Source organism: Berghia stephanieae, chromosome 1 (genome assembly GCF_034508935.2).
Source record: "Berghia stephanieae isolate SIO BIC M18660-M18661 chromosome 1, UCSD_Bste_1.3, whole genome shotgun sequence".
Lineage (NCBI taxonomy): Eukaryota > Metazoa > Mollusca > Gastropoda > Nudibranchia > Aeolidiidae > Berghia > Berghia stephanieae.
Window position 1 is genome coordinate 65,458,434 of NC_088360.1, and position 17,500 is coordinate 65,475,933.

The 17,500-nt window shown below is 35.1% G+C and overlaps 1 protein-coding gene across 2 annotated transcripts in view; it reads left to right on the forward strand.

Moving 5' to 3' along the window:
• The window catches only part of LOC144979577 (uncharacterized), a 103,143-nt gene that overhangs the window by 31,140 nt on the left and 54,503 nt on the right, over window positions 1–17,500 (forward strand). For both annotated transcript variants that reach the window (XM_078926325.1, XM_078926334.1), the window contains exon 5: window positions 11,194–11,350. In XM_078926325.1, the coding sequence (XP_078782451.1) occupies window positions 11,194–11,350 (157 nt within the window). The remainder of the gene's footprint in view (window positions 1–11,193; window positions 11,351–17,500) is intronic.

Consider the following 17,500-nt stretch of genomic DNA (forward strand, 5'->3'; position numbering starts at 1 on the left):
CTCTTGCCTCCTCTCTCTCTCTCTCTCTCTCTCTCTCTCTCTCTCTCTCTCTCTCTCTCTCTCTCTCTGTCCCTCTCTCTCTCTCTTCCTATTTCATCTGTCACACTGTTTGACAATCTTCTTCACCTGGCTCACTTGTACTTGTAATATCGGGTGTAAGGTAAAATTTTGAACAATTATTATTATTTATAAAATGCAGAAACTTTGCAAATAAACCGATAGACTAGATATTAATTCGATTCGAAAAGTGAAACACAAAAGGAGAATTTGCGAATACCCGGTCCAGACATAAGCGTCATGGTCTTATTTATAAAGTGCAGAATCTTTGCAAATAAACGGATAAAAGAGAGATTAATTCGATTCGAAAAGTGGAACACAAAAGCAGAATTTGCGAATGCCCGGTCCAGACATAAGTGTTATGGTCTTATTTATAAAATCTAGAAACTTTGAAAATAAACGGACAAAATAGAGATTCATTCGATTCGAAAAGTGGAACACAAAAGCAGAATTTGCGAATGCCCGGTCCAGACATAAGCGTTATGGTCTTATTTATAAAGTGCAGAAACTTTGCAAATAAACGGATAAGATAGAGATTCATTCGATTCGAAAAGTGGAACACAAAAGGAAAATTTGCGAATACCCAGTCCAGACATAAGCGTTATGGTCTTATTTATAAAATGCAGAAACTTTGCAAATAAACGGATAAGATAGAGATTCATTCGATTCGAAAAGTGGAACACAAAAGCAGAATTTGCGAATGCCCGGTCCAGACATAAGCGCTATGGTCTTATTTATAAAGTGCAGAAACTTTGCAAATAAACGGATAAGATAGAGATTCATTCGATTCGAAAAGTGGAACACAAAAGCAGAATCTGCGAATGCCCAGTCCAGACATAAGCGTTATGGTCTTATTTATAAAGTGCAGAAACTTTGCAAATAAACGGATAGACTAGATGTTATTTCGATTCGAAAAGTGGAACACAAAAGGAAAATTTGCGAATACCCAGTCCAGACATAAGCGTCATAGTCCTATTTATAAAGTACAGAATCTTTGCAAATAGACGGATAAAATAGAGATTAATTCGATTCGAAAAGTGGAACACAAAAGCAGAATTTGCGAATGCCCGGTCCAGACATAAGCGCTATGGTCTTATTTATAAAGTGCAGAAACTTTGCAAATAAACGGAAAAAACAGATTAATTCTAATCGAACAGTGGAACACAAAGGCAGAATCTGCGAACAACCGGTCCAGACATAAGCGTTATGGTCTTATTTATAAAATCTAGAAACTTTGCAAATAAACGGATAAAATAGAGATTAATTCGATTCGAAAAGTGGAACACAAAAGCAGAATTTGCGAATGCCCGGTCCAGACATAAGCGTTATGGTCTTATTAATAAAATGCAGAAACTTTGCAAATAAACGGATAGACTAGATATTAATTCGATTCGAAAAGTGGAACACAAAAGCAGAATTTGCGAATGCCCGGTCCAGACATAAGCGCTATGGTCTTATTTATAAAGTGCAGAAACTTTGCAAATAAACGGAAAAAATAGAGATTAATTCTAATCGAACAGTGGAACACAAAGGCAGAATTTGCGAACAACCGGTCCAGACATAAGCGTTATGGTCTTATTTATAAAGTGCAGAAAATTTGCAAATAAACGGATAAGATAGAGATATATTCGATTCGAAAAGTGGAACACAAAAGCAGAATTTGTGAATACCCGGTCCAGGCATAAGCGTCATGGTCTTGTTTAAATGAAACAATGCCATTTAAAAAAATATATGGTCAATGAGTAATTAAGCTAAATATGCGGAGTTCAAATAGATAATTTGATCTGTGAATTATTTTTATAATTAGCTGTTTTTATTCTCCATCATTTAGGTTATGTGATTAAGTTTATAATTGAAATACAAACTTTATCTCACTTATCAATGTTTTGCAATAAAGGAGAGTGTGAGTGAACCTGAGCAAAGGAAATTATTTGAGAGAGTGATATTTATCATGCTTTTCAGTTTGTAGTTGAATTCTAGAATGGATTCTTTATAGTTCTCATTGATTGTATATCAGTATGTCAGTCTTTAGGACACCGATTACCCTAATGCGGCCACAATTTACAATGTGACGGCCACAAGCCCGTTAAACACAGAGTGGGGTATTGTTGTTTGCAAGTAATGCTATGGTTTTAATAGGATATCTGTCTCCTATTAAAATACATTCCTGTGTTGGATTTTGGATTAAATTCATGTCTTCTTCGGATTTTGGGATATTTAATTTTCATGGATTGTGATTGTGATTTTCAAGACTATTAATGTAAGTAAATGCCCAAATAGATATTTTTATTCATTTATTATTTATTTATTTTTTTTAGTTTTGTTTTGTTTTGAAGCATTTATTATAAGAAATATTGTACATATGCACTTATACACCAAAGACTATATCCTTTCAACTGCTTATTATTATTATTATATTATTATTATTATTATTATTATTATTATTATTATTATTATTATTATTATTATTATTATTATTATTATTATTATTATTATTATTATTATTATTATTATTATTATTATATGATAATAATAATAATAATAATAATAATAATAATAATATAATAATAATAATAATAATAATAATAATAATAATAATAATAATAATTAATAATAATAAGTGCATTGAGTGAAATCCCAATCATGGTTGCCCAAATAAAACTGGCGCTAGAATCCCGACTACCTGTCTAAACGAATGTTGTTTGTACGATACATACTAACTACACGTTCAATATCGGGGCAGAAAATATACGTTTGGTTTTATGAAATTAAAACAGTAGTCCCACATTGTTCTTTGATGTTATTTGTGGTTGCATTTGCTTTGAAACTTACACATTATATTGTGTTACATTGTTTACAAAATATTTCTGGTACTCGTATGCATGTGTAGTCAACGGACCACCGGTCAATCGTGTTCTTTATTATTTTATTATTAATTTTGGCTTGACATCTTACATATGTGAATTTGACAGGTTGTTATGGATGGTAATTATAACATTAAGTGATTTTTAAACATTTTTACGGCGTTTTAAATGTCTTTCTTGCATTCATTGCCGAGCACCTCCACTTTTCTGTTACTATTTTAACGATCAGCTGATTTTCTCTTGCCTCCCCTTTAATTTCGCGGACTTTTTTCAGAACGAGGCGTGGGAGTGGCTAATTAGAATAACGAAGGTCACGGTTGGACTGGGGGGGATGCGCCAAATTAGGGTAACTTCGGCCATCCAAAATTAACTGTCAAAAACACTGATCATTGTCAAGTTTATTTGTAAGCAGCAAAGAAAAACATCATAAAACTTTAAAATATGACATATCAAACCCCCCACCTCTTTTTCACGATTATTGAATAAAGTAATTCTTTGCAACGAAGCATTGTGGACGAATTTACCAACATTTTTCTTGCTTGTAGTGCCGAGTTGATGGTTACGTGTGTATGAGTGTTTATTTGTGTGTGTGTGTGTGTGTGTGTGTGTTTGTGCGTGTGTATTTGTGTCAGTCAGAGAAAGAAAGCGAAGACTGTCAACAGACTTTTGGTGTGTTTTTAGATTTTTAAGTACTTAAGTGGAGTGATTTTTTCTTTGTGATGCTTTAAGATCTGAATCTACCTTTTATTTGTGCAATCATTAATCGTATTCCACTGATTTCCATTATTTGAGATATACTTTGAAGTTTTGTTTTGTTAAACAATGAATTGCAATGAATCAAGTTGACTCTTTACTTCACCGACCGTTTGGGAGATTGACACTAGATGACAAATTAGAAATAAAAAGACTAGTTCCTCACCAACCAACTGATTTTGAATTAACACAGGTGTGGAACTCTCGAAAACGCTCTTTTTCAGTGACATGGTATGACAGGCATGAATGGCTCACAGTTAGTTTAGTCTTTTGTTTTTATTGTCTACTTTTTACAGATACAACAAACACTGACAAATCATGGACATCTATAGGCTATAGTGACCTTAACCACTTCCATCGTATTTCTTAACCTCCTGAACGTTGTTTTAGCACCCTTAAAAGAGTGAATTTTTTTTGTTGCGAAATTCAATGAAACAGGAGCGGTTAAATTCATTAATGATTCTGTCAATTCACAAAGCTGAAATAGATGACATTCCAGATTTCAATAAACACATTATAAAAAGATTTGCAGAGATGAAACATCGCCGTGCAGATTTTTTTTACAAGTACTAAAAGTAAGTAATTTCTGTCATAGGTTTTTTTTTCTCTTTTGATTTACATTTATAACATATTAATTGCATTATCTACCAAATCCAATCCTTTAAATGGTGGACAAATAATAATTACAAAGACCTTTTCATACGGGACTTGTATCTCAGTGTTGTGGCTTGTTGTTTTCATGAATTATTTGTTTTTGTGAGTTTTGTCCACTCGTAGAAACCATCGACCCTTCCCCACCCTTCCATAAAAGAGAGTTTTTAATATGTCGTGCTCTCTCCTCTTAACCATGTTCACTGTATTAGAATTTTTTTTTCTAATCATGGCACCACCATATGCCGTCAATACGCCACGCCGCTGAAGATCATTAGATTATGTAAATTTGGACAGCTTACACTCTATGTCATTGGTATAGGCTCCTGTTTCTTTATACAATAGATTCATATTTCCCATGTGCTTGTCATACACTTTTACATAGGTAAGTGAAGAAAATATGCCAAAAAAACCCAGCTTTTTGGTTTTGAATATGAAGAAATTTTGCAATAATATCTTTTGTTATAGTATATGCCCTTTAACTTGCTAAAAATTTCTATATTTAAATATAATTTATTCTTTTCTTTAATGTTCAAATTTATCAATAGGATAAGAGTTTTGATGAAACTATAATTGTTGCTGATTTGTAATTTTAGTATAATTTGATAGATTGGTCTTTTGACCATGCAATGTTGCAGTTTATATTGAAAATATTATATAACCTACCATTTGTTGTACATATTTCACTAAATGTAACATGTTTTATTTTTGTTTTGTTTTTAATATATGAAAAATTACTTTATGTAGTAAAAAATCTTTTTTGATAATAAAAAAAATTACAGAAACCAAATCTAACATGTGTCATGGAGACTGTGCACAGAAAGCAGACTGAAGGAGGGAATTGAGCGGAAAGGTAACGGGCAGCTTTTAACATGAATTGAGGCTGTTAGGCCTGTACCGGATATTCAAGGTATATATCTCAAGAGAAATATGTATAATTGTAGATACATATTATTCCTTCAGATTGTATCAATGTGATAGTTTACAACGTTTCTGGCGACATAAATCAAGTTAATTGCAAATTATCTTATATAATCATTTGATTTAAACTTGCATGGTAAGTTGGTATAAAATTTCCAATTAATTGATTCTGAATGCATAAAATTTCCTTTATTAAATTTTTTAACAAATTAAAAATAAAGACAAACCTTTATATTCATATTTTTTTTATTAAAGATGAACGGCCTTTATTGACGAATGCCTTTTCTGAGGGCATTAAATCACACTTTTAAATATGGGACCATACATTTTCAATGATAAGTATCAATATTCCTTTTCCCCTTTCTCTTCACAGCATGAGAATACAAACATACATGTAGTGGAGATACCTCTAATCTATAGATTTTGTGATTATTAGCATGTACATTATAAATGAAATGACAATAAAAGTGATATGTATAAACTAGTAATATGTTTTTATTTTTTTTTTTGATTTAACATATACCATATACCCTTTTCATACAGTACCACTCGACTGTTTGACTTCCATTAAGCACTAACATTCTTACAAAATCCGTCACTGCCTGAAGTCGGTACTCATTCACAGTGAATTGAGGGGGCTATGTGTGTAACGTCGGGAGCAATATTCTTCACTATCACTGTCACCCTTCGACCACTGATCACATTTAACATTGCTTTAACCTTCTGACAAGACGAGACACTATGCCGCTGAGACAAACGACCCATTAGCAGTGGCAATAGTAGTGGTGGTAGCAACAACCTCTGCCGTCGTAGCATCACCACCAACAGTAGTAGAAGTAGAAGTAGGTGTAACAAAAAGAAAAAAAGAACTTCTAACAAGGGCAATATCTACTGAACGCGCTCAAAGTAACGCAATTTACAGGGGTCTTCAGCCAACAGCACCACCTAACGTGTATGACGAAAAATGACGCCTGTTAGGTGATATAACAATTTTTCGTACAAAGACACCGCTGTTAACCGCCATATACTCATTTTAACATGAGTACATTGAGATAATTTGAGTAAAGAGCCACCAATGCACTACCCAGGGTGGGAGTGGGAGTCAAACCCTGGAGTATCATACGCCAAGACAACATAGTCGGCAGTGGTAGCAGCAGCTGCAGTAGCAGCTGCAGCAGCAGCAGCAGCAGCAGTAGTAGTAGTAGTAGTAGTAGTAGTAGTAGTAGTAGTAGTAGTAGTAGTTGTAGTAGTAGTAGTAGTAGTAGTTGTAGTAGTAGTAGTAGTAGTAGTAGTAGTAGTATATAAAAGGGTCGTCCGGAAGAAAAAATAAAAAGTAGAGAAATTCGAATTGGCACTCCTCTGGAGGGAACGTATTAAAATTTGTGTGTTCTGGATTGTTGTTGTTCCCAGCTGTGTTGAACAGTTTTATGTCCGTGAAGCACCACGAGTCCCTGTGGTGTCTTGTTTCTGCCTGTGTGTATTTGCGACGTCGTGTCCTGTATAAAAGCAACTGCGAGAGCTTCATTCTTTCTCTTTCAGCACTTTGATTCAGCATGGATATTAATAATTAACTTCGTATAATAAGTTTATCTCAAGTACCGTGAGCGATTCCCAAACCCACCAAATTCTGTGGAGATTTTATTTTTTAAATTTTATTTCCCAACGTGGATGAGATGTAAAAACTATTCACGACACCTCGTTTTCATTGCATTGCATTGATACTAAAAAATATTGCGGTTGCGGACAGTCCAAAACGAGCAGATGGATCACAATCATAGTTTCCCAGGACATAGATGTGGTCTCCTACAAAATAAAAGAAGATGCATTTTGACTAGACAGATCATGACCATGCTCTCAAAAACATTTCCCTCAGAAGCAGACAACGTAAGTCTGCTGCTAAGCAATGTGTGAACAAATTGAATGCGCATGACATGCCTAAAGGTGAATTCAAGCATAATTCGGGTCATTTGCATCTAATTATGAACAAATCTGGGTTGTTTTTCTAAATAGTTAGCTCTGCGTAAGGTGGTATAAAGTTTCAAAAGACGACTTTCTCTCAATATTAAATATATTTATTGATAAAAAAATGTCCTCTTTTATAAATTACACAATGGAAATAATCGTTAGCTGGGAAAATCGGTCCATTGCTTTCTTGAGGGGTGCACCTCTGTGCGAACATACACCAAAGGCCGAAGTCAAAGAATCTTTTACAGTACTCGACTGGCACTGGACAATTGGAGGTTGTTACTGGACCCTAAATAAATTCATGCATAATGCATTACATACACAGGTTTGTGATGAAAATATATCGACATAAATCAATAATTCTAAATGGTACTATCTAACCATTTTAAAAACAATTGCATCAAAAATAGGATCTGAATCGGTCAAAAAAATTCCGACAATAAAGTTACAAACAACATCGTCTGTTTTGCACTCGTGACTAAGGAATTTCCTTTCTATAACAAGCGATAGCGTGATAGAGATAGGTTTTGGGTCTAAGTCTTAATTTTAAATTCAGTTTGCTGAACCTATGTAATGTCATTAATTTAAGACGTAAAGACTGGGTTAACGATTGCAACTGCTCGGATTTTGATTTGTAATCAAAGAATTTTCTTTGTGAAATGTTCTCTTGAATAAAGTAAGCAATCGTGTGTTTGTGTAAGTCTTTGACATCTACAACCTTCTTGACTAAGTCGGAAATTGTAAAATCAGATTTTTGATATTCAATGAAGTTTGGCTTTTTTAAAACTATCATGCATTTTAAAAATGAAAGAATCATCAGTTCCAGTCCAATACTTTCTTTGTTATAGTGGAGTCATTCTTTCTAAGGGTGTGTCAAATCCACCTCCATCGTCTTCTCCCTCTTCTCTCTCCCACTGGTTTCTGCCATGTACTTTTACATACTTCTTCGTTCTTAATCATGTCCATCCATTTTATTCTGGGTAGCTTAGGCATTCACCTGTTTACTAAAATTTGTATCCTCATTATACATGCCTGCGATGCATTCCAAGTTTCACATTTACATTGTGGAACTGACTTCAGGTTTAAGTTGAAAAGTCTCAGCTTTAGTTCTCCAAACTTTGTTCAAAGATGTGAACGCAGCTGGTGCCTTTCCTAACCGTGTTTTTCACCACTGCTTCCGTGCCTCCATCTATTTCAATTATATTCACAAGATAGCAAAAAGTATATATCTGTATCTGTATGGTTGGCACTGAAGAAACTATTGGTCTGGTTGTATTTCAGCGGCGTCCTCATTGGGCGCGGGCCCATGTCAGTCGGGCTTTGAAATCGTTTAGGTGTGGTGCCATGATGACCAGTTCATCCAGCCCATTTCACTCCGAGACAGTTCTGATGAAGAAAGAATTTCTGTAGTTTTGTGTTCTTGTCTTGATTTTGAATGGGGTTTTCGGTTATGTGGCCGGCAAAAGTGAGTGCTTTGATTTTTCTTTTGTTTGGTCGTGGCGTGAAAAAGGAGTCTGCCTTTATTGATGGTATTTGATCTGTTATAATCTTGAACATGAATGACAGACGGGTTTCTTTTCTTCTTTGTTGGAGGCTGATGAGGTTTCTTTCTTCCAACATTTTTGTTATACATCCTGGGGTTCTGCTCTTATAGTTCCCGGTTATGAACCGGGCGCCTTGTCTCTGGACTCTCTCGACTTTTTGAATATCCTCTTTTAGGTAGGGGTCCCAAGAAACTGCTCCATATTCCAATTGTGCTCTCACAAGTGCAAGGTAGGCGTTTTGTTTGCATGACGTTGGGGCGTGGCTAAGATTTCGACGGAGAAATGCGAGGGTGGAGCTTGCCTTTTGGGTTATTTTGTTAATGTGTTTCCCCCATTTCAAGTCCTTTGAGAAGGTGATGCCAAGGTATGGGTTATCGTCGACTTGTTTCAGGACGGTGTTGTTTAACTTGTAGGTATCATTGTACTTTTTAGCTGTGCTGATGATGTAGCATTTGTTTGCGTTAAATTTCATTCCCCAATCATTAGCCCATTGCTCGAGACTATTCAAGTCCTCTTGTAGCATTTTTTGATCGTTTGCAGATTTTATTGGTCGGCATATTAGACAGTCATCGGCGAATAACCTAATCTGAGATTTTACTCGTAGAGGTAGGTCATTGATGAAACAAAGACATAGTATGGGTCCTAGCACCGTTCCCTGTGGTACTCCTGATATGACTGACATTTATCCGATGACGCGCCGTCTAGGACTACTTTCATGGTACGTTTTGTGAGGAAATTACAAAGCCATGTGTGTAGAGAGCCACGAATTCCGTAATTTTCTAGTTTCTGCAGGAGTTTTTGAGGGGCACAGTATCACATGCTTTGGAAAAGTCGAGGATGCCGATGTCTGCCTGAGTGTTGGCATTCTGGAGTCTTAACGGGTCGTTTACAGTTATTAAGAGTTGGCTTTCACATGAGTATCCTTTGCGAAACCCGCGGTTCAGGTCAGTTAGGATGTCATTGTTCTCAAAGTGGTTCATCATGCTTTTACAGATTATATGCTCTAATAGTTTGGATATAACAGATGTCAGTGAGATTGGGCGGCAGTTCTCTGCTTTATTTTTGTTGCTTTCAGCCAGTTTTTAGGGAGCATCCCGGTTTCGACCGATTTTTGGAAAATTATGCATAATAAGGGGGTCAAACTCTCAGCACACTCCTTTAGTACTGTGTTGGGGATGTTATCTGGACCTGACGCCTTAGCTGGGTCGACGCTTTTCAGCAACTTTTCAACTCCTGAGATGTTTATGTTGATATTAGTAAGAGATTGGTCACACCTCTGTGATGTCGGTGGGGTGGTTGTATCGTGTGGATCATGTAGCTCCACAATTCATTTACATCCACATCGCTTTTGTGCTGTTCTGTGATCTCTGATGACAGTCGCTCGATTCGTTTTCGTAGTGCGGCCCAGTTGGCCTTTTTGAAAAGGTATCGTGTTTTTGGGGGTTGGTTCAGATAATTGGGGTTTAGTGTAGTTTCACTAACAACGCAGGCATGATCTGGTATTCCTGGTTGTGATGTTGTTGAATATATATCTTCAAGTTCCTGATTCTTTATTTTGATCTGCTCCCTTTTACGCATAGTTATCCTTAAGATCTTTGACTTCGCAGGGTAAATTCTCAAACCAGTGGAATCCAAGAGGCTGTTTATAATTGTGGTTTTGCTTGCATCTGGTCCAGGGTGTGAGACAGAAGAGCCAGATCATCTGAAAAATCCAACTGTGTCCAGGGGGTCCACTGTATGTAATTTTTTCGCCCTTTAGAGTTTCCTTCAATAGCCAATAAATGACAAGGATGAACAGAAATGGTGAGAGCAAACATCTCTGTCTGACACCAGTCTTAATTCCAAAGCTGTCAGTAAGCTGATTTTCGTGTACAACCCTACAACTTTTTCCTTCATACATTTCCTTGAAGATGTTTACCAATTTCTCAGGGATTCCATAATGTGCCAGAATTTTCCTCAATGTGTCAATACTATAAAAAGCCTTCTCGTATTTCAGAAAGTTGACAATAAGAGGAGAGTTCCATTCTACAGACCGTTCCACTATGACTTGCAGAGAGGCAATCTGGTCGGTGGTTGAACGTTTTTTTCCGAAAACCTGCCTGTTCGTCCCGCAGTTGAGCATCTGTTGCATTTTTATTTCTCTCTAGAATACGTTTAAAATTATTATTATTATTATTATTATTATATTATTATTATTATTATTATTATTATTATTATTATTATTATTATTATTATTATTATTATTATTATTATTATTATATAATTTGTATTATTGTCATCGCCATCATCATCATCATCATCATCATCATCATCATCATCATCATCATCATCATCATCATCATCTTTTAGTATTATTACTATTATTATTGATATGTTCATTATCAGCATTATCATTATTATGATATTTCTGACATATGTCAATATCTTGTTTTCTACAGGCAAATAATCTTCCTAGTGGCATACGTTTCACCAACTGGAGGGGCTATGGAAGTTACGATAATTACGGCCTTATATACAAAGGGAATACACTCAGATCTTATTATAACTTAATGTATGAAACGCGTGATTCACGCTATATCTGTGAAATGCGCCCAGGTAATTATACAATAAATTATTTTTATAAAGCACAGCTAACAAAATATAAAATAAACATGCACATACTGCAACTCGGACCTCGGCATTGCACGTCCCAACTTAACTACTTGGCAGCAGCGGCTTCAAATAGCGTCACACTATTTATATTATGCTTATCTATTCAGACCATAGATCTATGACTAAACTGCCAACTAAGAGGAATTTCTTGTGGGTCGATCTATTGTTATTACTGTGTCATACTGGAAGTGGCTCTTTTCGTTTGATGAATAAGAAGAACGGCTCTATCAATACACTCTTCTTAACTGATGATTAGTTAAGCGAGGTGCTATCTTTCGTTATATTCCCTGGCCTCGATTCAAAATTAATCACATTTTTTTCAAAAGATATATCTTACGGAGATATTGACTTATATTTACAAAACCATCATGCTTCATATATGTTGCGTTTATAAATGTAACAATCGAGCTGCGAATCTTAGCAGTCGCTGTTTCCATAGATAAGATCAAACGAGGGCAGTGATAATCATTAATTCTTTTTGAAATATCAGTATCGCTGCTATAATATCGTTTCGTATTGATATCGAACATTTCTGAAATCGTTCTAGTATAAAATCAAGGCGGAAGTAACTTCGGAACTGTTGACTATAAACAACTTGTTTTTTATTTCCTAAATAATAAATACTTTATGTTATTTCGAAACAAGAAAATATTTTACGTGACAAATATTATTTGGAAAAAAACATACATATACATATACGTTTGAAATGTAACTTTAAAAATTGACTTGCTTAAAAGTCTGTAGTAAAAGGAGGCGCGTCAATCGTTCCACAGGAAGTTTTGAATCTAGTTTTTAACTAATTTAACGCTTGTGAGGGAAAAACAGTGTTAATTTTATGAGCCTAAAGTTAACCATTATCATTGAGATAAAGATTATAGCAACTCTTGTGATTGCAATAATTGCAAAGACTTCCGAGAGTATTTTATAGATAATTAAGAGGTATCTAATGTAAACACTTGAGATGTAAACCCACTACACCATAAAAATGGAAATGGCTATGCGCATGGCGGATGTCATCGTAGCTTAACAAACGAAAAGAGGGCCATGCCCATTTTATTGAAGTTCCTTTTTTATATCCAGGATCCAGGCCAAAAATTCTTCACCACATTCGTGTATGGGCGCGAACCCGCCCGGGACCTTTTTAGGCAACATAAAACGGCCAACTCTTTGGCGCAAAGCGTACATGTGGGACAGGTGGAAACTTTCCAAAGATGAAGCCACCGAAAACGATTCGTCACCACCCAATACAAAGTTATAGTTGGACACTGAACCTCAACGAACGATCGACTAAACGAACACGTGATCATTTTTTTATCGCGTCCTCTAGTCTAATCTCGTCACTCCGGAAGATAAAGAGGAGACGGAGCTTATACGATATTACGCAATTAGAATTCTGTCCGATGACGTGTGGTTGGATATCACCTCTCCTTTGTATACATCCCATGCTGATTGTCACTACCCCCCCCCCCACCTTCACCCCCCTACCATTTCCACCATTAGCCACTCCCACGCCTCGTTCTGAAAAAAGTCCGCGAAATTAAAGGGGAGGCAAGAGAAAATCAGCTGATCGTTAAAATAGTAACAGAAAAGTGGAGGTGCTCGGCAATGAATGCAAGAAAGACATTTAAAACGCCGTAAAAATGTTTAAAAATCACTTAATGTTATACGAGTAATTACCATCCATAACAACCTGTCAAATTCACATATGTAAGATGCCAAGCCAAAATTAATAATAAAATAATAAAGAACACGATTGACCGTTGACTACACATGCATACGAGTACCAGAAATATTTTGTAAACAATGTAACACAATATAATGTGTAAGTTTCAAAGCAAATGCAACCACAAATAACATCAAAGAACAATGTGGGACTACTGTTTTAATTTCATAAAACCAAACGTATATTTTCTGCCCCCGATATTGAACGTGTAGTTAGTATGTATCGTACAAACAACATTCGTTTAGACAGGTAGTCGGGATTCTAGCGCCAGTTTTATTTGGGCAACCGTGATTGGGATTTCACTCACTCAATGCACTTATTAAGTCATATTTATATTATTATTATTATATATTATTATATTATTTATTATTATTATTATTATTATTATTATTATTATTATTATTATTATTTATAATAATAATAATTAATAATAATATATAAAATAATAAATAAAATTAATAATAATAATAATAATAATAATAATAATAATAATAATAATAATAATAATAAATAAGCAGTTGAAAGCAGTCTTTGGTGTATAAGTGCATATGTACATTATTTCTTATAATAAATGCTTCAAAACAAAACAAAACAAAACTAAAAAATTAAAAAAAAAAGAATAAATGAATAAAAATATCTATTTGGGCATTTACTTACATTAATAGTCTTGAAAATCACAATCACAATCCATGAAAATTAAATATCCCAAAATCCGAAGAAGACATGAATTTAATCCAAAATCCAACACAGGAATGTATTTTAATAGGAGACAGATATCCTATTAAAACTATAGCATTACTTGCAAACAACAATACCCCACTCTGCGTTTAACGGCTTGTGGCCGTCACATTGTAAATTGTGACCGCATTAGGGTAATCGGTGTCCTAAAGACTGACATACTGACATACAATCAATGAGAACTATAAAGAATCCATTCTAGAATTCAACTACAAACTGAAAAGCATGATAAATATCACTCTATCAAATAATTTTCTTTGCACAGGTTCACTCACACTCTCCTTTATTGCAAAACATTGATAAGTGAGAAAAAGTTTGTATTTCAATTATAAACTTAATCACATAATCTAAATGATGGAGAATAAAAACAGCTAATTATAAAAAATTTCACAGATCAAGTTATCTATTTGAACTCTGCATATTTAGCTTAATTACTCAATGACCATAATTTTTTTTAAACTGCATTGTTTCATTTAAACAAGACCATGACGCTTATGCCTGGACCGGGTATTCACAACTTCTGCATTTGCATTCCACTTTTGAATCGAATTAATCTCTATCTTATCCGCTTATTTGCAAAGTTACTGCACTTTATAAATAAGACCATAACGCTTATGTCTGGACCGGGTATTCACAACTTCTGCATTTGCATTCCACTTTCGAATCGAATTAATCTCCATCTTATCCGTTTATTTGCAAAGTTTCTGCACTTTATAAATAAGACCATAACGCTTATGTCTGGACTGGGTATTCGCAAATTTTCCTATTGTGTTCCACTTTTCGAATCGAAATAACATCTAGTCTATCCGTTTATTTGCAAAGTTTCTGCACTTTATAAATAAGACCATAACGCTTATGTCTGGACCGGGCATTCGCAAATTCTGCTTATGTGTTCCACTTTTCGAATGGAATTAATCTCTATTTTATCCGTTTATTTGCAAAGTTTCTGCATTTTATAAATAAGACCACGACACTTATGTGTTAGATTGTTCGCAAATTCTGCCTTTTGTTCCACTATTCGATTAGAATTAATCTCTACTTTATCCGTTTATTTGAAAAGATTCTGCACTTTATAAATAAGACCATAACGCTTATGTCTGGACTGGGTATTCGCAAATTTTCCTATTGTGTTCCACTTTTCGAATCGAAATAACATCTAGTCTATCCGTTTATTTGCAAAGTTTCTGCACTTTATAAATAAGACCATAACGCTTATGTCTGGACCGGGTATTCGCAAATTTTCCTATTGTGTTCCACTTTCGAATCGAAATAACATCTAGTCTATCCGTTTATTTGCAAAGTTTCTGCACTTTATAAATAAGACCATAACGCTTATGTCTGGACTGGGTATTCGCAAATTTTCCTATTGTGTTCCACTTTTCGAATCGAAATAACATCTAGTCTATCCGTTTATTTGCAAAGTTTCTGCACTTTATAAATAAGACCATAACGCTTATGTCTGGACCGGGCATTCGCAAATTCTGCTTATGTGTTCCACTTTTCGAATCGAATTAATCTCTATTTTATCCGTTTATTTGCAAAGTTTCTGCATTTTATAAATAAGACCACGACACTTATGTGTTAGATTGTTCGCAAATTCTGCCTTTGTGTTCCACTATTCGATTAGAATTAATCTCTACTTTATCCGCTTATTTGAAAAGATTCTGCACTTTATAAATAAGACCATAACGCTTATGTCTGGACTGGGTATTCGCAAATTTTCCTATTGTGTTCCACTTTTCGAATCGAAATAACATCTAGTCTATCCGTTTATTTGCAAAGTTTCTGCACTTTATAAATAAGACCATAACGCTTATGTCTGGACCGGACATTCGCAAATTCTGCTTATGTGTTCCACTTTTCGAATCGAATTAATCTCTATTTTATCCGTTCATTTGCAAAGATTCTGCACTTTATAAATAAGACCATAACGCTTATGTCTGGACCGGTTTTCGCAAATTTTCCTATTGTGTTCCACTTTTCGAATCGAAATAACATCTAGTCTATCCGTTTATTTGCAAAGTTTCTGCATTTTATAAATAAGACCACGACACTTATGTGTTAGATTGTTCGCAAATTCTGCCTTTGTGTTCCACTGTTCGATTAGAATTAATCTCTATTTTTATCCGTTTATTTGAAAAGATTCTGCACTTTATAAATAAGACCATAACGCTTATGTCTGGACTGGGTATTCGCAAATTTTACTATTGTGTTCCACTTTTCGAATCGAAATAACATCTAGTCTATCCGTTTATTTGCAAAGTTTCTGCACTTTATAAATAAGACCATAACACTTATGTCTGGACCGGGCATTCGCAAATTCTGCTTATGTGTTCCACTTTTCGAATCGAAATAACATCTAGTCTATCCGTTTATTTGCAAAGTTTCTGCATTTTATAAATAAGACCACGACACTTATGTGTTAGATTGTTCGCAAATTCTGCCTTTGTGTTCCACTGTTCGATTAGAATTAATCTCTATTTTATCCGTTTATTTGAAAAGATTCTGCATTTTATAAATAATAATAATTGTTCAAAATTTTACCTCACACCCGATATTACAAGTACAAGTGAGCCAGGTGATGAAGATTGTCAAACAGTGTGACAGATGAAATAGGAAGAGAGAGAGAGAGAGAGAGAGAGAGAGAGAGAGAGAGAGAGAGAGGATGAGAGAGAAAGAAGAGAGAGAGAGAGAGGATGAGAGAGAGATTCGTTTTTTGTTCAAAATTCTCCTCTCTCTCTCTCTCTCTCTCTCTCTCTCTCTCTCTCTCTCTCTCTCTCATATTGCACAAGGTTGTACTATTTTACTATTTATCAAGAACAGCCAAGGTGGCAACCCAGTCTCTGTATAAACTAAGCAAGATGGCAACAGGGACCTCGCTCCTTATCCAATGCCAAAGCTTTAATTTGAGTCAAACGGTTTGGTTAAAAAAAAACACCCAAAATAAGTTCGTGTGTGATGGAAGTTGAAGTCGGCTTATTATAAAATCGTTTATGGTCTGTTTGGATTACCCTTTTTAAATAGAAAAGGTGAATATAACAAAAACTTGAAGAATAGGCAAGCTAAATGAAAATTAAATTGACTGATTAAATGAGTACGCGAGGCTGAGTTGCGAACGACTACTGGGTTCCGACATTCCGATCCCAGTGTCATTCATGTTCACCGTACCGTGTTACTGTCTACACACTACACTGCATTGTTAGTGACTGGTCATGTCTTTTTTGTTTGTATGTTTTACGCAAGCTTAATAAAAATTAAATTGACTGATTAAATGAATACGTGAGGCAGAGTTGCGAACGACTCATGGGTTCCGACATTCCGACCCCAATGTCAGTGTCAGTCATGTTCACCGTACTGTGTTACTGTCTACACACTACACGGCATTGTTAGTGACTGGTCATGCCTTTTTTGTTTGTATGTTTCTTTTAATATGGGTCAATTTACAAAGAATAATAATAGAAATGTTCAAAACAAAAACTAGATTCACTATTACGTGCCTGTAATGAAGTGCTTTCCACAAACCGTGAGCGAGAATGATGGTGGAGGTAATGGCAACCATGTGGGTTTGTTATTGCTTCCTGCCTCCGTCAACCCACGCATCCAGTTGCGTAACCTACGCTGAATCTGACCAA